The sequence below is a fragment of the Chamaea fasciata genome, unplaced genomic scaffold, assembly GCF_029207755.1.
Source record: "Chamaea fasciata isolate MVZ Bird 193981 ecotype frontalis unplaced genomic scaffold, bChaFas1.0.hap1 SCAF_3, whole genome shotgun sequence".
In the NCBI taxonomy this organism is placed as follows: domain Eukaryota; kingdom Metazoa; phylum Chordata; class Aves; order Passeriformes; family Sylviidae; genus Chamaea; species Chamaea fasciata.
The window spans coordinates 11,657,380-11,676,478 of NW_027094088.1; the positions used below are offsets into that span (position 1 = coordinate 11,657,380).

Below are 19,099 nucleotides of genomic sequence, written 5' to 3' on the forward strand. Positions count from 1 at the left end.
TTGTTTTCTGTGAGATGCCCCTGCATCTCACCTGTGTGACAGCGAACTCTGCTGCTGCCCTCTGTGCTTTAGGAAATCCAGTTTAGCCCCAGAGATGCCAGTTGCAGTGTATAGATAAAATGTTGTAGAGCTTTTCCTTCCTTCACCAACAAAACCTGTCTGAGTCAGGACCTGTTTGTTTACTGCTGTGTTCTTGTGTGGGATATCATACCTATATTTGCTGTGGTTTGTCCTCCACTTCCCTTGGTGGGGCTGAGAGGGGTGTAAGGCCTAAGGAAAAGTCTTGAGTATGAAACTGCAAGTACAAAGATGCTGCTGTGCAGAGTCCCCTGATGCATGTGGGGCAGGGCAGGGCATGGCAGAGCCGCTGGCTGTTTTGCCAGTAGTGCTCCTTCTGGTGGGCCCTTCAGTCCAACAGGTTGTTATCATGCACAGGCATACAGGCATGTCTTGCCTGGCTCTCAGCAATCCCCTTTTCCCAGACCACTGCAGCCACAGGATTCACCGTTTTGTGCCCACTTCCCCAGGGTCCACACGGCAGCCAAGCACTGCAACCATGTGCCCCGAAGCTTGGCAGTGCATGGTGTTGTGTTGTGCTCTCGGTCTTCTGCAAACACCCAGAGCTTCCCCTGCTGACAGGACTTCCAGCTGCTATGTACACATGTCACTGGATCCCCGCTGGATCCTCGCCCTCGTTCTGACCAGTAACCAGGCAGAGAAAGGTGCTGTGCTTGAGTCTCTGCATGGCTGGAATGACACCTGTAAATATCGCCCTCAGAGACTGCAGTGGGGTGCACAAGGTCCCTTAGCAGGTGTGCCTCTGAAATAGTTCGTGCAAGGGAGATGAGAGGCCTTTTTAAGGCTGTTCGTAGATTATTGATGGCAGGGAAGTGTAACAGTTATGCAAAGGTTATGCCACCAAGGAAAACATGGTATTTAGCTGTGTGATTGCCACTGAAACCTATTTCCCTTCTGGCTAAACCTCCCCAAAGCTCTTTGAAAGTGTCTGGCATGTGTTCCCCGAGTGTGACACACCGGTGTATAGGTCAGCAGATGAAATTAGCCTGGATCGTTGTGTGGCTGAGGGAAGCCTCCTCCTGACAGGATGAATCGCCATGAGCTGCTCACAGCCTGGCTGGCTCACTGCAGCTGGTTCTGGAGTGTCCCTTCTGTGTAGCTGCTCAGATCCCAAGCTGGTTTGTGTCCTTTGCTGGGCTGCTTGGCTGTTCCTGCTGCCTGTGCCTCTGCCAGGCCTCTGACTCAGTATCCTCAGTGATACAGTGCTTTCCTCTAGCCTGATGGAACACAAGGAGGTGCTTGCCATCCTCCCTGGGTTTGCTTTAAATGTGTATGGTCTCCTTGCAGCCATTAAAACGAAAAGCCACATGTTGTGCAAGTGGATTTAACCTATATTAATGCTTTCAGGGGCTCTGGGCCACTTCTTACTGCAGCATGTATGTGCATTGTAAGGAAGTGGAGTTGGACTGTGAATTTACAATATGGAATGGCTGAAGTTTAAGCATATGCATTTCCCCCGTGGCTCAGGAAGGTCCCAGTCATAGCTGAGAGGCAAGATTCCAGAGCAGTTGGTAGGAATCAGGACTGTCCTCTCCAGGTGTTTGTGCTGCAGCTAACAAGGGATGGCCCCGGTTTTAATGAACTGCCCTCGTAAACTGTGTATTGGGATGGGATTGATGGATTTCATGTGAGTCAGGGCACAGGCAGCAGCACACAGTAAATGTTTGGGCCCAGCAGCTGAAGGTGGTTGATGCCCTGCATGGGAGCCTGTCCTGGACCCAGTGGGGTGCAGGTGGGTCCCGCATCCCAGGAATGCATCCACAGCTGCCAGAGAAAGAAGAATGTGAGCTCATGGTCCTGGTATACACATGTGCCTCTTCGGGAATCTCTGGAATTTGCTCAGTGAGAAGCAACATGCAGTGGGAGATTCTTGTCGATGATGTGAACCTTCTGCAGCTCCAGCCCCGCTGAGAGCAGGCAGGGGCTTGTTGGGGATTAGATTTGTTGGTTTTTACTTACAGAATTTTCTCCTGTAAGTTGCTAGGAAACTAGCTACTGGGTACTTATTGGTACTTAAGCAAAAAGAAAAAGAAGTGGCCAGAGGACAGGAGGGTAGCACCTGGCTACACTTCTACACTTCTTTTGTCTCTGGGAGTTTTCTCTCAGAGGGGGAAGATACTGCAAATTTGGGGGCAGGTAAAGGATGGGGCTGTGGGCAGCTGCGCTCCTTCACTCTCGGCATCAGAAGGAGGACAACCAGGCTGTTGCTTGCTGTGGGGGGAAGTTTGCTGTCACCACCGAAGTACAGTCCAACCTGGAGGTCTGCCACCATCTGCTCATGTGTCCAGGTGTTCTGAGCTCGCCTTCTCCTGCCTTGCTGGAGTGGTGCCACCACTTTTTCAGGACTGATATGGGTCTTTTTGCTACACTGTGGCCCCGCACCCCCTGCCCTTCCATATGTTATAAATAATCACGAGCCAATTCAAAAATCCAAAGATTTATCTAGCAATTTCAAAAATTAATTTCGAGACGCCATGATAAATCAGGACAACATCTATCGAATGCTGGGTGGACAATCCGGGAGCAGCAAAAGGTGCTTCTCCGGGGTGCTATCCACAAATTCGGGGTCTCAGGGTAGGTGTTTTATACCGTTTTTCTGCCCTGAGGCGAAAGCACGACTGCCACAAAGAATGCGGATTCCCCCAAAAAACATGACATCATGCAAACAATGCTATCGTCGAAATGTCCTTCACCCCCTGAGGGATGTTTTTGAAAGAACTTCCTGAAGAGTTGTATGAAAGTCCAAAAGAAGAGTCTCTGAATTTTCTGTTGGGAGGCTTGATGCAATCATCTGTTAATCTCCATCAAGATCGATATCATATCCTTGAGTGGCTGCGAAGATGTGGTCTGCCCATGATTAATGAGCCGTTTCCATGTTATCTCTTCTGCAAATGTCGAGGGGGCACCTCCAAGCTAAAAAAAGACTTTGGAATTTTTGGAGACCCCCTCAGACCGTTTCCAGGAATCCAGAGTTTTTCAATTCCAATGTATAATTTTTCACACATAAATTTAATACACGAGTTTTATACAGTACATCTATTTTACGGCAGTTCTAATGGAGCTTCTGGTGCATCTCATCCACCAGCCCGGGACTTCTGCTCATCCCTACTGTTCCAGCTACCACTGCGGAGTTCCTGGTACATCTCATCCACCAGCTTGGAATTCCTGCTTGTTCCTGCCGTTCCAGCTTGATGCTCCTCGGAGACCTGCGGTGCCACCGAGATTGGACTGACTGGGGTTTTGTGAAGCAGGGCCTCTCCTCCATCCCTTCCCATCTCAGCCGAGAGGACTGTTGTGAGATTCCTGATTCTGTTTTGTTGTTAACACTGTAGTTGTTGTTTTGTTTGCCTTGTTATACATACTAGTAAAGAACTGTTATTCCTATCCCCATACCTTTGCCTGAGAGCCCCCTTAATTTCAAATTACAATAATTCGGAGAGATGGGGTTTGCATTCTGCATTCCAAGGGAAGCTCCGGCTTTCCTTGGTGGACACCTGTCTTTCAAATGAAGGCAGGGCTGTACAAAATGTGTGTCATGTCTGGTTTCCTCAGGGATCAGCCCTTCACACAAGGGGATTTTCCTTGAGGATAGGAATGCTGCCTTCTTGTTTTTCCATCTTGGAAGGCAGGGTGGCAGGAGAGAGGACAAGGGTGATGAGGTGGGTGATATTCAATGTAAAAATGAAAGGTATTAAGGCATTGATGGGAGAACATCTCTGGATGCTCTTTTTCTGTCTCCAGCTGTAGCTGTAACATCAGCAACGCCAGCACCACCCTGACAAGCTGACCTTTTCATGACATAGGATTTTGCTTTAGAAAGCAGAGCTAGGAGGGGTTGCAAGAGGAGAAATAGTTTAAAAGCCCCCACAGATTGCTGTGTCATGATCCTCTTCCTGTCAGCTGGCCTGTCCATCCTCAGCTTCCTGCTGGCACCTTTGAAACCAGGACCACACCCTTCCTCCTCCTCTGGCAAGGCTGAAGCTCCCAAGGTGCACCAGAGTGTGGTTCTGGGGTGCTCAGCCAAGGAGAGGCTGGAGGAGGCATTTTCTCTAAATGTTTCTCATTAGTTGCCTGGTAAATGTATGCTCTTCCAGAGTAATGAGGTTGTAAGTGTATCCTCTGGAATTAATTGAAAGACCAGTTTGCCCTTGTAAGGTGTAGTCCCACTTTGAAGACTCTCTCTTTTGAAAAGATCATCTTATTTTAAGACTCTGGATATTACCAAGGCAATGCTTCCATTTAGGGAGGAAGGGGAGGAAAAGAATATGATTGGGATAGAAAAGAAAATGAAAAAAAAGAGCCTACTGGTACCTTCATAAAACAGATGGTCCTTTCTCCAGCCACATGCGAAAGAGTCCGACTTGTGTGGGGATTTAGATGTAATTACAGCTGCCCCTTGGAGCTCCCTCTGATTGATTGGAAAAACAAATTCTGGGGAATCCACTGAAATCAAATCACCCTGTTTTTGTGTCCAGCTTTCTCTTGTCATGGGAGGGAGGTGAGGGGGTTCCTCCTTCCTCTCTGCTTCTCCTTTCTCCCAGCAGACAGCAATGAATACTTTTTCCATGTCAGCATGGAAAGTGTATAAAAGTTTGCATATATAAAAGACATGAAAAACTTAAACCATCACAGAGAGGAACTGTTCTTCCTCTTCTGCATTCTGATTGATCCTTTAAGGTCCAATGATTGTGGTAGGAAGCTGTGAGTGGGGTGTGAAAGGAGCTGCCATTGATGATGTCCCAGTCAGCATTATCACCTGCTGTGTGGCTATTGTCACTGTTGCTGATCTGCAGCCCTGCAATGAGCAGGGGGTCCAGTTGCCACTGCCACCGAGGAACTGGGACTCTCCAATGGGCTCTGCTGAGAGCATCCAGGGGCCTGGAGGGAGGAGGGATCACTGTAGGTGTGGTCTGGGGCACAGCTTGTGGAGAGAAATCCCACCTTTGGGACAGACCTTCCTGGCAGCCTTCTGCGGTCAATCTCCACAGAGCTGGCCTCATCCACATCATCATTTGGGAACTAATAAGCGTGAGGCATCCAGATGGCAGGTATGATGTTGTCTTATTTGGGAAGACAGGTATCTTCCAGGTAAAAGCTGGAGTTTCCCTTGGAATGGAGAGTGTGAACCGCCCCCTTTTTTTTTCCAATTATAAATTTACAATCAGAGGCTCTTAGGCAAAAATTTGGGAATAGGAATAGCAGTTCTTTACTAGTATGTATTACAAAGCAAACAAAAAAACCCAAACAACTACAGCATTAATTACAAAACAGTACCAAGAACCTTGAGGGCTTTGTTTCACAAAACCCAGGGCAGTTTGGTTTCGGTGCTCCTGCAGGGTTCTCAGTGCACCAAGCTGAAACAGTGGAAAGTCCCGAACTGATAGCTGGGATGGCAGGGTGTCTTGGCAGGCAGGGGCAGGATGTCCCGGCAGCACAGGGGGTGCAGGGTCACTCTGTAGCAAGAGGAGCAGCGCCAAAGAAAGCCGAAGGCGAGGCAGGGCTGGCCCAGCTCCCGTGGATGGCAGAGAAGGCTCAGGATTCAGGCCAAACCGGTGATAGTAGATTTCCCAGGACTGGATCCCTTTGGCCACAGTGAAACTCCTCCAGCCAGCAACAGCCCAGCTGTTCTCTCGCCCTGAACACCGAAAAAAGAACAGCCTGCAGCTGTCTCAAGCTCTGCCCTTTACCTGCAGTTATCTCACCCTTCAAACTTGTCCACCTCTTTGTTTCGGTTAAGTACTCTCAAGTATCCAACACTTGGTCTCCTTGGTAACTTATGGGGAAAAAAATTCTTTAGAGAAAGAAGGAACGAACCTAACCCCCAACAGATGTGTGTATTGTAGCAAAGCTAATGCTAACACCCAGTGGTAATGCAATCTTCCTTGGGTATTGGTAGTGATATTCTGTTCTAAAATGGTAATAAAGGGCACATTTGCTTATTAGTAATGAATGTCAATCCATTCACCATCATGAAAATATCCTATTTCCATGACTTTGATAAATAGCTGCTGAAGCTCATGAATTTTTAACAGTAGTCCTATATTTAGGGGTTTTCAGTTTCTGGGTGAAATTAAAGGCGCTTTGGAGATGGAGTTCTGGAAGTGCCTTGTCTTCCGCAACCACTGGTACCTATTTCAAGCCAGTGTTGTCTTTCTGATGTATGAACAGTATGTTGACATTGACTGATGTGATTTTTATGCTGGAGATTGGGCTCTAAGCCTGCCTGTCACCATAAAGCAAAATGCATGACTGCAGAGGGTCCTGCCGTGTACTTTGCTTCATCCGCATGTGCTGCATGTTCATTTTTCCCCACAGTCATAGAATAAACTGAACCGTGTCTTCTTCTGCTGTGTAGGAACCAGCTAGGAGGAAAAACAGGAAAGCAAAGCTGAGATCAGTCAGTGGGACCCCAGAGGAAATGGCAGGACCCAGCTCTGCCATATGAGAGCAAAGCCTGGGTATGGGTTTTACAAAGATCTGGACTCTGATGGTGCTCCCTCTCTGGCTCGGTCCCCTGAGCAGCACTGAGCTCCTCCATCAGGGACACTCCTCTGGAGCAAATGAGAGCAAGAAGGAAGAGTGGTACTATATAGATAATTACAAAGGAGACAAAAAACTCTTGAGCGTCCTGTGCAGTTCAGAAGCTGAGATGTGGGGAACAGAAAGTGTGCACTCTGTCAGGGCTGTGCCGGAGAGCCAGAGCCCCCAGTTTCACTGACTTCAGCCCTCTGAGGGCATTGATTCCAAAGGGTGTTGTGACAGCCTTGCTGCTGGACTCATATTGCAGCAGATTGAAGTCAATTGGAGGTCCTTAGTCAGTGCTAATTGCTGGAAAGCAATTAGTTTGTTTAGACAGGGCTGTGGTGGCTCCCATCCATAGAGGATCTTGCTTGCTGCATCCTCTTCTTTCTACAGCCATCTCTAGTTCCCAGCTGATTCTTCTCAGCAGAATGGTGTGCAGTTGCCCTGACTCTTTTTAGAAATGATGTGATTCATCCCATTTACTGGGACATGTGTCAATCTTCTCTGAGATGGTCATTGCCAAGTGCATGATAAATGCATGTAACGCTGAGATATTGATGAAATCTCAGCCTGGAGTAGGGAATTGCTGGTGGCAGGGTAATTAGTAGGCTGAGAAACCTCCCAGTTGAGCCTGGACATGATGAACAGCTACAGTGCAGTAGTTGAAAAAACGGATTAAATAATGCCCCGACCATTAGCAGGTAACTCTGGGAACCTCTCAGGTGTGCAGGTGGTGTGAGCTGAGGGTCCGAGGTATGCTTGGAGGAGCAGAGTAATGCCTAGAAATCCCAATGAACTGAAGAAAGGGCTCGAGAAGATGTGTTGATGCTCAAAGGGCACAAGTGCCCTGTGCTATGGGTTTCAGCCAGGCAGAGAGCTGTCTGCAGCTGGAGCTGGTCTTGTGGCTGATCCTAAGCCAAGCTGAAGCCAGAGATGTTGGGATGCCTTGGAAAAGGCCAGCTATCATCTTGAGAGCCGTGCTGCTTTGTCACCTGAAAATCCCTCCCATGCTAATGTTTACACCCCCGAGAATTCCCTTCTAATGTACTTTCATTGCTCTGTCAAAGTAAAGGATTGCTCTAATTTCCCTTTTATAGATGCTTTAGGTAGATGTAGCATTTTAACCTTGCAGTCTGGGAATGGAGATTTTCCCTGTCAGTCTTATATGCAAAGAGCAAAATGATGCATGTCTGAAGTATGGAACTCTCTCTGATTTGCTAAATATAATTGACATAAAATTTAATTACCTGAGCACTTTAAGCACCTTGTGTTGGGATGGAAATGGGAAGGGAAAGGATTTCTTTGCTTCTGTTGTGGCTGAGAGGGGAAGGGACCAGATCCTCTGTGTGTCATGTAAGCTAAAATGGAAAATCCTAACATGCTCTGGGGTCCTGTCCTGTGCTCCCCAGGGTGTCAGGACAGGGGCTCCCTGTAATGGCAGGGCTGCCCTGCCTTTCCAGCCAACTCTTGGCCTCTAGAGGGGACAGGCCATGTGTCCTCATTATCCAGTATTAATCTCCAAATGATGGTAAACACTGATTGTATCAAAGTAAGAAAATAGTTAATGGGATGCCTAATATAAAATAACAAAGAGACTGTAATAGCTTTAAGTATTTATACATTCAAGGGAGCTTAAAGCATATTAGAGCTGCTCAACAGATGAGCCTGGACAATTCAAATGTTGAAATTCATTTGCGGGCAGTAAATCCTTGCCCTGATGGCATGTGGGAGGTAGAGCCCATGCTGGCCTCCAGGCTGGGAGGGCTGGGGTGGCCTGGAGCAGAGCCTGCTTTGGCTGGAAGGCAGTGCTGGGTTCGGGGCTGGACTTTGTGACTTTTGAGGGTTTTTCCAGCCTAAAGAGTTCTGTGTCTCTAGGGTCTCTGTCCCCCTCACACCCTCCTCTGGTCCAAGGTGCTGTCCCTGCGCCACATTCCAGGTGCTCACAATGGCATCGCCCTGCTGCTTGCTGGGCAGGGCTGGCTTTGGCTGGCCCACATGTAAGCTGCCTCTATTCCTGAATCATTGTGTTTAAGCCACAACTTTAAACATGTTTCTGGCAAAATCCAAAGGTTTGATTCTTTGCAGGAGGTTGTTAGTTGGTTTTTTGGGGGTTTTTTTTGATGCTTCAGTTCAGGTTCCCATCCACTCATATAATGGGACTAAGACTGAAGTAGACAGGGGAATTTGTTCCCCTTCTTTGAACCCATGGCATTCCTGCATCCAGTATTTGGGATGCTCAGAGATTAAAATGTCCCTTCCTTTGCCCCTAAGAAAAGAAGCGAGGTGACAACAGCATCTTCCTTTCCAGGTGGCTTTATAGAAGTGCTTCTTGTAATGTTGCCTTTTTTGGTTAGTCTGCCCATGGATATGAACACGATATAAATATTTTTTCCCCAAAATAAAGCTAATGAAAGAGGGACTGTATTCCATTCCAGATCAAAAGAAGTCTGGGGACTCCAGAATAGCTGTAATTAAGCCAGTAAATTATTAGGAATTTCTGGCAGTTCGTGTGAGGATGGAAGCCAGCCAGGGATTTGTTCTTTTCTTGCTGTGGTTTTGCTAAGAACCTTCCCTGTGCCAGCTATTTCTGACCAGAGTGTGTGGCTGATAATGGATTACTTTGCAGAAGCATTGCATTTGTCCCATCTTGATCGAACACCAACTCTCTGTAAAAGTTGTACCACTGGCAGTTCTGCTGATAGCTGTCTGTGCTTCCTCTCACAGGGAGCAATTGCTGCTCAGGATGGGGGAGCTCTGGGGGCACAGAGCAGAACAAAACCTGCCACAGAGTCCCAGAAAGGTTTGGGTTGGAAGGGACCTTAAAGCCCATCCAGTGCCACCCACTGCCATGGACAAGGGCACCTTCCACCATCCCAGGGTGCTCCAAGCTCCATTTAACCTGGCCTTGGAGACTTCCAGGGGTCCAGGGGCAGCCACAGCTTCACTGGGCAGCCTGTTCCAGGCCCTGGCCACCCTCACAGGGAAGAATTTCTTCCCGGTATCCAATCAACCCCTGCCCTCTCTCAGTTTAAGCATACATATATATATTTAAGCAGCTTACCTGTAGCATGGTCAAGTAAAACAATATAAAAGCTCAAAGATCCTGGGAAACAATTTCCAGATTCTTGTTGTGACAGATATTCTTGTACTGAACAAAATAAAGTATAACATTCTCTTTAAAGGTCACTTGCTGCTGTTATTTGACTTAAACTCTCTCTGAACCATATGCTGTTGCAAATTATTTATTATTTCTGATTTCTCTCCCATTTATGTGAAAATATATTTGCTTGTTGTCCTTGGATCTCAATGTGCCTCTGACCTTGCAAGTGACTCATTTGCACTAAAGCCAAGGCAGAACCTTTTTGACATCACAAGGGCTCTGCTTATGTTTAGGGGTTTGTTCGTTCAAGACTTTACTTCCTGTAGTGGAGGAAAGTGTCAGGAGAGTGTGTGTGCAACTGGCATGGAGAAAGAACCCCACAAGGGAGCAGGACTTGAGCCTACAGGCACAGTGCCATCCAGCACACAGCCAGGAGAGTAGAGGGGAAAGAGGGACCCCATAGTATGGGATGTGCAGGGCTGGGCACTTCATGTGCCTCTTTCAAAGGAAATGCATTTTGCAATTTCTGCACAATTCTGAACATCTGAAATTCTGGAGAATTGGCAGTCAGATGTGCATGGAATGACAAGCAGCTCAGCTGTTGGGGATGCCCACAGAACCACGTGTATTGTAGCTGTGTGCATGTTTACACCCAGGTAAAACACACCTGCAGCCCAATCCCACATGCCTGGTCAGAGCTGCCCTTCCTGGAATTGGTGCTGCGAGGCAGAAGTGGGGCCTCCCAGGAGATGCAATGCTGGCTGCTCTGTGGCTGGAGGGCCCTGGGAGCTGCTCTGCTGGCTGCTTTCCGGCTGTGCTTCCTCCAGAGCAGCGGGGAGTAGTGTTTGTTCTCAGTCCCTATGCAAATGAACTGCCAGTTCTGAATTCCCCATGGTGCACAGGGCTCACCATCTCATATTCCTCCATCTCCTCCCTCCTTTCTTTCCCTCCACCCATGCATAACTTACTGAGTAGAAATGCAAGACCTCTCCCATTTCATTCACACTACTCCTGCTCTGTCTGGCTCATCCCACCAAGAGGCACCTGTGAACAGGTACCTGGCCAGGTTCAGTAGCTTCAGCAGGGGTGCTCCCACCACTCTGCCTCTTGCTGCCACCTCTGTTGCATGACTGCTATCTGTTCCTCCAGGGGCCGCTCCCAGGGGCCAGGCATGGAGTCTGGAAAAGCCACAGTGAGGTGTGGGATGGTGCCTCTGGGTGTGCTGCATGATTTACTGTGGGGTCTGTGCCTTGCGCTGCTTCAGCTGCTGGTTTGCAGCAGTTAAGTGGAGACATGAGTGAAACATTAGCATAATGTTTTATTATTGATGTATCACCATCGTTTGGCTCTCTTTGCGTTTTTGCTCATGCCACTGTAATGCAAACACCATTTTCACTTGGTAGACAGTAAAATATTAATTAATTAATTAATTTCTTTATAAAAGGTACTCACCCTCCCTTCAGAGAGAATTTGACTAATTTGACTGATCTTATTGATTTTAAAGGCAGCTAAAGATGTTCACAGTCCCTTGCCTGTGCCGTGTGATTTAATATTGTAACTCATGGGAACAGGGTTTGGTGGGCTGTGTGTGCCCCAGCTGGTCTCCAGACAGTGAGAGCTGTGAGGCTGCACAGATCCAGCAGTTCATGAGCCCACTCACCTCCTGCACTTTGCAGGTTCAGCCTGGCAGGTCCCTGGTCCCTGCTTCCTGTGGGGAACAGACAGCAGGGAGGCAGACCTGGTGCTATCCAGGGGTGCTGCTGGAGGTCAGGGAATTGGGTGAAACACTCTGCAGGCAGGTTCTGAATGTGACATCGTTGTTTACCCTGAACCCAGCAGCGATTTCGAGCTTGAGTTTAAAACAAGGATTCTGAGTGTACAGGGAGAAAGGTAACTAATTGCTTTAAAGTTTACTTTTGTTTACCTGGGTAAAAAGCTATCAGGATGGATGCAAAAGACGTCTGGGTTCATGTCACAAGGTCTGTTCCACTAACATCTGTCACTCATAGCTGACAACAGCAGAATTCGGAGAGAAGGAATTGTGGGGACAGCATGAGAAAATGAACCAAGGCTGTAAATTCGAGTTTTCTGTGCTGGTGACTCTTTGGCCAGGCTGAACATCTTTTGTCTCTTAAAAGATGAGAGTGGGAGATTTTCCCGAGGGTTTTCTTGTCCCCAGAGTAGATACACTGGCTAGCAATGTAAAAACTTCTTAAAAAATAAGTGTATCTCTGTCTTGGTTTGGGAAGACAGGTGTTTGCTAGGTAAAATTACAATCAGAGGCTCTTTGGCAAAGATTTGGGAAATAGGAATAGCAGTTTTTTACTAGTATGTAATACAAAGCAAACAAACACAAAAAACTCTCCCCCGCCCCCCCCAACAACTACAGCATTAATGACAAACGACAACAGTACCAAGAACCTTGAGGGCTTTGTTTCACAAAACCCAGGGCAGTTTGGTTTCGGTGTCCCTGCAGGATCTTCAGAGCACCAAGCTGAAACAGTGGAAAAGTCCTGGGCTGGTAGCTGCGATGGCAGGGTGTCTTGGCAGGCAGGGGCAGGATGTCCCGGCAGCGCAGGGGGTGCAGGGTCACAGTGTAGCAAAAGGAGCAGCGCCGAAGAAGCCGAAGGCGAGGCAGGGCCTGGACTAGCTTCCGGGGGTGGCAGAGAAAACTCTGGATTCAGGCCGGACCAGTGATAGTAGATTTCTCAGGACTGGATTTCTTTGGCTACAGTGAAACTTTTCTAGCCAGCAACAGCCGTTCTCTTTCTCTCCAAACGCTGGAAAAAGAAAAGCCCGCAGCTGCCTCAAGCTTTGTCTTTTACTTGCGTTATCTCCCCCTTCCACCTTTGTTCACTTCTTTGTTTCGGTTAAGTACTCTCAAGTATCCAACACTTGGTCTCCTTGGTAACTTGTGGGGAAAAAATTCTTTAGAGAAAGAAGGAACAAACCTAATTCCCCACAATGTCACAGCTAGAACTATTGATCCAGTAAAGTGCTGAGTTTTTTGAAAAGTAATCCTTTTGGAAAGGTGGGGACATTAAATGTGAGAGGGAAAGGAGTAGCTGGGAAGAGGGTTGTGAAAAGTGCCACCCCCTGAGGAGTGGTACAACAGCACCTTCCCTGCACACCTGGCCTGGGGAGAGACAGGTTTGTGTTGTGCCAGCCAATCCTCTGAGTGCAGTGTGATGCAGAACCTTCACCTGTTGCCAGGGCTGAACAGGGTTCCAATTTTACAGAATTGCACACCGATTGAGAAAAACAGGACAAGAATTCATTCTAGCTCATTGTACTATGACTAAAATAATTTTCTCTTGGCGGGTGGAGATCCAAACTTTTCCTCTGAATCTGGCCACGCCCTTGTGATGGTGTCTCCAAAAGGTGTGGGCTCCCTGTCCTGCATAGCAGCCACTGCCTGTCAGAACACCTGGAGTCAAGTGCAAAACAGCACAGCTTCTCACATCTAATGCTCATCTCTGCCTCTAATATTTAGCTGCCATTCCAAGGCCAATCCATACCTTGCTAATGGCCATCTAATTCCATTTACTTCAAAATGTGAATAATCCTAATATTCATTAATAGTTCTACAAGTTGCCCCAGTGCCAGGTAGAACTGCACCCCTGGAAGGAGCATTGTGTTGAACTGCAGACTTCAGTCCTTGGTTTTCTGGGAATGTGACCCTCAGGAGCTGAAAACTGAGACTGAGTTGTGTATGTCCAAGGGCTGGAACCCCCTGGGAATGCGCTGAGAATGTGCTGGGTGCTGGGCTGCTCCCAGAATTGTGCCTAATGTCCACGCAGGAGGTGACTGGGGAGGTGCTGAGCTCTGTGAAAATCCTGCCTTTCCGCTGCTCCAGGCTGATACCTGCCAAGTCTGCAGGACCAGAGTGGATTATTAGGCAGAAGTCTTTTATTCTTTGAGTTTAGGTTCATTGGCAGGGTGGTTGGGGTTTTCTGTGCAATCAAAATAAATCTGGCAAAATCTGCACCTATTTTCTGTACAAAGGCTGCGTACTCTTTTAGTGAAATAACAAACTGTCTGAGATTTTATAACCCGCTAAATAGGGCAGCTGTTGTTGGAGCACTATTCCAGCAGCACCCTTTATTTCTTCTCAGGAAGGAGCTCCTGTGTTTTGCAAAGCTCTCCTCTTATCTGTACTCATCTGCACCTGATGCAGCTAATAAAAATGCAGATTTCAAATTTGCATACATTAGTTTATAATTGCATGCTTCCAAGTGTAACCCACTAAATGTGTTTGTGTTCAGCTGGTGTCGTGGAGGATGTGCTGATGGACATCTTGGATTTTCTCTGAAAAGGAGGTGCATTTCCTGCCAGAGTGGGGTGGGAACTTGAACCTGAGGGAGCACTGGGCATTTCTGCTGCACACAGGAAGGAGGGCCAGGATTCTGAGCCGCTGACACTAGAGCCAGCTTATGCTATTTTTGTACTCTTTTTTTCCCTGCATGCCTTTACCTTAGGTGCACTTCGGGCTTCTTGAACCTCCCAGAGGCTCTTGTAAAGGGATTGGGTTTTTATCATCTGTCTGTAATGAATGTAAAATCTCAGAGGCAGCTGCAGGAGGAGGGGAAGCACACACATGTGTATTAGCAAACCATTTTGCATATTGCTGCAGGCAGACCTCCCCGTTTCCTTTGCTTGTGGAACGAGGAATGGTTAGGAACGTTTCTTAAAGCTGTGAGGGAGACATTGGGTTTTCACATAATGAAGAATTTTGCTGAGGAAGGATGAATCCTTTCCACCTGATTTGCCTCAATTGTCTCCCAGCTTCCATAGTGTTTTGTGTTGTTTGTTGGGGTTTTCTCAACCTTCTGCTTGTCCTTGTGCTGGTATCTCCCTGACTACTTCCTTAGGCTGTACACCTACGGGTGTTGCTGGCAGGCTTTGGAAGCTCTATCACAGCACCCATGCTGGGGTGCAAGGGGAAGGCAGCCTGGGAGGACTAGTTCTGCCTCAGAAGGAAGTAGTCACAGCTCCTGGAAGTAGTCACAGCTCCTGAAAGGAGTCACAGCTCCTGGCAGGTGAGTCCTGACTGGTGGTAAAAAGTCACAGGCATTGCTGGTTCTCACAAAGGAGAAGAGAATTGCTGTGTTCCTCTGTTATGGATATTATAAAGATGCTGTCTGTACTGCTCCAGTAGCTCCTGCTAGTTTGTTAGGACTCATTATAGAATTTACCAATCCATAGGAATACAATTAACAGTAATAACCGAGCCTTTGGGCAAAAGACTGTATGTAAAAAAGAGTGTTTTACTCCTCAGGTACAGTGCCTGGGTAGAGCTGTTGCTTGCATGAGGAAAAAATTAAAATGCAGCTGCCTTTTGCTCAATTATTGCTTCAGAGGCAGCAAAACCAGGAGAGTGAGCCGGATTGTTAATCCATTCAATCTTCTGTGCAGTTGCTAATTAAGTTCCTCTTGCTGGAGCTTTATTAATGCTAGAGGAGTGAAAGGCAGAAAGAAGCTGCTAAAGATGTCAAAGGCAGCTTGATTTTTTCTAGCTGATGGCCGAATGTGAAGAACTGACCATTAACAGAAAGCTGTTGTTTCAAAATCTGGAATTACTCAGAAGCACTTGAATGCTAGAGCATTGTCTTCACACTGGCTTTTTGGTTTATAACCTAAAGCCATTCCTGCAGCCTAATTGGCAGGCTGTCCTTAAGAGCTTTATACATCCAGAGCAGTAATAAAGCATTTGAGCAAATGGAGGAAATTTGTCTTTCAGTGACTTGCGACAGTGCATTTGCAGCAAAGGCTGTGAAGTGCGTGGTGTGCTCCTCTTGATGGTTCTATGGATTGATGGTTCTGTGGGAATCTCCAGGAGATATGGCACCTGCTCTGGACAGCACTGACTGCTTCCCTCGAGGAAGGAGCCGTGCCATGCTCTGGGGGAGTGTTTGTCCCCCCTTGGGCGTCTGTGGGTCATAGTGTGGTGCTGGCCACAGAAGGAAATGGCACAGTAAACATTTGGGGAAGGTGGTGCCCGAGGACAAGGTAATCTGAGCCAAAGGGAGGTGAGGCAGAGCAGGACTGCTTTGGACAGTCTCTCACGGTTGTTACTGAACAGCATGTGGGGTGGGTGTGAGGAGCTGATTAAACATCTGAGCTTTCTTTCTCCCCTCCCCACTTTTTGCAGCTCTCCATGAATTCCCCAATGACATCTTCACGAATGAGGACAGGAGACATGGAGCTGTGGTCCTGCACATCCTCTGTGTAAGTGTTGTGACTTTGCCTTTCTTCTCCTGCTGACATGGACAGGGCCCAAGTGTACTCCAGAGCTCTGACTGAAGTTCTTTTCTCTTTGGTGCATTTTCATTTCTTGTATGGACTGTGACATCAGGGATGTGATAGTTTTTTGTTCTTGGGATCTTCTGATAAATAGGAGTCAAAAATGGAAGGGTGGTTTAAACTCCCTGTTTTCATTTGTTCTGTAGACATCGTTAGCATGTCAGGCCATAGGAAAGAGAAAGTTGTCTCTGATAATGGGACAGTTTGGCATCTTTACGATGAAAACTAAATGTCAGAGAGCTAAAAGATACAAGAGTTCTGCAAGAAGTAATTCTGGAACACTCTGTAGTGTACGAGATAGAATAATTGACATACAAATATACATGGGATTACATGGATTGGGAAGTTTGCTTTATCAGCTCTATGAGTTACATTAGAGGCATTCTTAAGTGGCTAAGAAAATACCTGCTCCTAATGAATGTTTGAAAGCTTTTAACAACTTTTATTCAGCTTAAATGAGCAGTCACCGTTAGCTGTGAGAAGTGATTAATAATTTGTTTTTGAGAATAAATTAGATTGTATTGTGTATTTTAATGTGAGCCCTCTGTGTTAGGATTTTTTTTTTTTTTGCTAAATAGCTGCAGAAATTCATTGAGTAACATTGCTATTGATCATGCCTGGCAAGTTCAAGAATCCCAAGTTTCCATGGGAACACTGAGCTTTGAAATGTTTTGGAAACTGAGCACTGGACCTGAGCTGGATTTTATATCACCATCAAGAATACTCCTAAAAATTCATATATGAATTCGGTTCTGAATGTGCTGAATGTGCCTTTAACATGTATCAAAATGGAGCCTGGAGGACTGAACTGTCTACTTCAAAATAAAAAGCAAAATCTGGTTTTGAAACTCCTGGGGGTCTGAGCCTGGATGATCAGACCCCTTTGAGTGTCCTCAGGACTGTGCCCTGATGGCAACTTGGTAGAGAGAGGCAGCCTTGATCCAGTTTTCTGAAAAGGAATTTTAATAATATGAAAACAACAAACAATAAGGCATACAATCTGTAGGCACGAACTGGAACAAGGCAGTAACAAGGGGCCAAAAAGCATGCGGCCAGCGTCAGATGGGTATTTATGCATCCTGGTGTGGGAGGGGAGTTAAGGCGGGATCTGAGGGAAATGTCCAATAGGGGAGAATGATTAAGAATATTAAAATTCCTGCACCAAAAATCAACCTACGGTAGCACAAAGAACTAGGAACCTTCTAGTAACCATTTGCGTGTTTGAACTTAGGAAACATGTGAGTAAGCCTTTTGCTTACTGTACTTAGAGAGGGGTTTCCCAGGGGGTTATTCCAGGGTTGTCCTCTTCCTCAGGAAAATCACTATATACATGTTTTTAATGAGAAGTAGAGAAGCATCCACTGTCACAGCAGAAATGTACTCAGTTTCTTCTCTGCTAGCAAACAGCAAGGCAGCTCCCTCGATCCATCGGTGCTCCATTGTACTCTGTAGCAGTTTTGTGGACTTAGGAAAATTTACTGACCACTCTTTGTTTTGTGGTTCCTGAGGTGCAGGACCTAGCTGGATTCAGCCTCTCTAGTACTGAGGTAGCTGGAGACAACCTCTTGCCAAAGAAAAAAATGAAAAAGATAGATAAAAAAGAAAAGATACTCAGAAAAAACAGAAAACTGTCTGCATTTAGCAGCCTGGCTCTAGTCTGGGTTGGAAGGTGTGCTCTTCATACTGGTGTAGTGAACCTCCAGTTCTGTTTTTTCCTCCCAGAAATACAGTTACCAAACGTGTGATGAAATCAGAGCAGAAGCAGAAATGCACTTTTTTGGAGAAAAGAGGATACGGACACTGAGTTTCATTGTTTCCACTGAGGTTTCTTCATGGGTTTGAGAAAATTGGACTGTAAAAGGGGCTCTGTAATGGTAGGGAGGACAATCAGTGATGATTAGAGGTCATCACCATGCTTCTCATTTTAGTGACCTCCTCTTAAACAGTTTCTATTCATTTCAGTAAAAATGCTGTTCTCTCTCCTCCGCTTCTTTGCTCGTACTTTCATGTTTATTTCTGAAAGACATCAAGGCAAAGCTGGTTTACCAGAAGCCAGAGGAATGGGACAAAAGCTATCACTGGGACCTTGGGGGAGTGCAGGAGGCTTCCCAGGGCTTCTTCTCTCCATTGTTTGAAAAAAGGGAAAAAAGACCCCAGCAAATCTTCACAGTGGGGCTGTGTGAATTACTAAACATGATCTGATGCTTCACAAAGATGAAAGTTAATCCCTAAACACTTGAAAAGTCTAGGAAAAACTGGGCAGGTCAGCAATAATTTTAGGTCTGAACAGAAAATACTTTGCTTTGAAGGAAAAGTGGGCCCCTGAGGGCTTATTACGGGTTGGAGTCATGTTTAATTTCTCTTGGATTTTTTTTCAGAGCTCAGCAGCTGACTCTTTCACTGCCATTCATTATTTCCATGTCCCCTCTGAGAAGAGGCTGAGCTGCTAACTCCCCACTAAGTCACTGGTTTGGGATATTCAATTTGGAGGGGCCAGGGTCTGGATTTTAATACTGGTTCTGTTCCTGCAGCCTGGGAGCTTCCCAGCACCCAAGGGCTTCTTTTTGCAATCTTATCATTGTTGTTTGTAGAATCGTAGACTGGGTTAGATTGGAAAGAACCTTACACGATATCCAGTTCTGACTCTCCTGCTATGGGCTAGGACACCTTCCACTATCCCAGGTTGCTCCAAGCCCTATCCAGTCTGGCCTTGGCCAATTCCAGGGATCCAGGTGCAGCCACAGCTTCTCTGGGCAAACTGTGCCAGGGCCTCAGCACCCTCACAGGGAAGAATTTCTTCCTAATACCCAATCTACCCTGCCCTCTTGTCAGTGTGAGGCCATTCCCCCTTGTCCTGTCTCTCCAAGCCCTTGTCAAAGTCCCTCTCCAGCTCTCCTGCAGTTCCTTTGGGTGCTGGAAGGACATGTAGTTGCTCTCTTAGCCTTTTCCTAAGGCTTTTCCTTTCAGTTTGTTCCAGGTGATGTCCCAGTGCAGATCTTCAGTCTGCCATGCTCAGGAACACTGACACGAGTTACCCCCTCAAGAGAAGAGGGAAATGGCTTTGCTGAGAAATTCCCAAGGTTTTGATTGGCAGCT

General features: G+C 46.8%; 1 protein-coding gene across 2 annotated transcripts in view; it reads left to right on the forward strand.

Moving 5' to 3' along the window:
* Window positions 1-19,099, forward strand: part of LOC136286443 (sodium/potassium/calcium exchanger 3-like) — a 191,912-nt gene that overhangs the window by 26,169 nt on the left and 146,644 nt on the right. For both annotated transcript variants that reach the window (XM_066178026.1, XM_066178013.1), the window contains exon 2: window positions 15,852-15,928. In XM_066178026.1, the coding sequence (XP_066034123.1) occupies window positions 15,852-15,928 (77 nt within the window). The remainder of the gene's footprint in view (window positions 1-15,851; window positions 15,929-19,099) is intronic.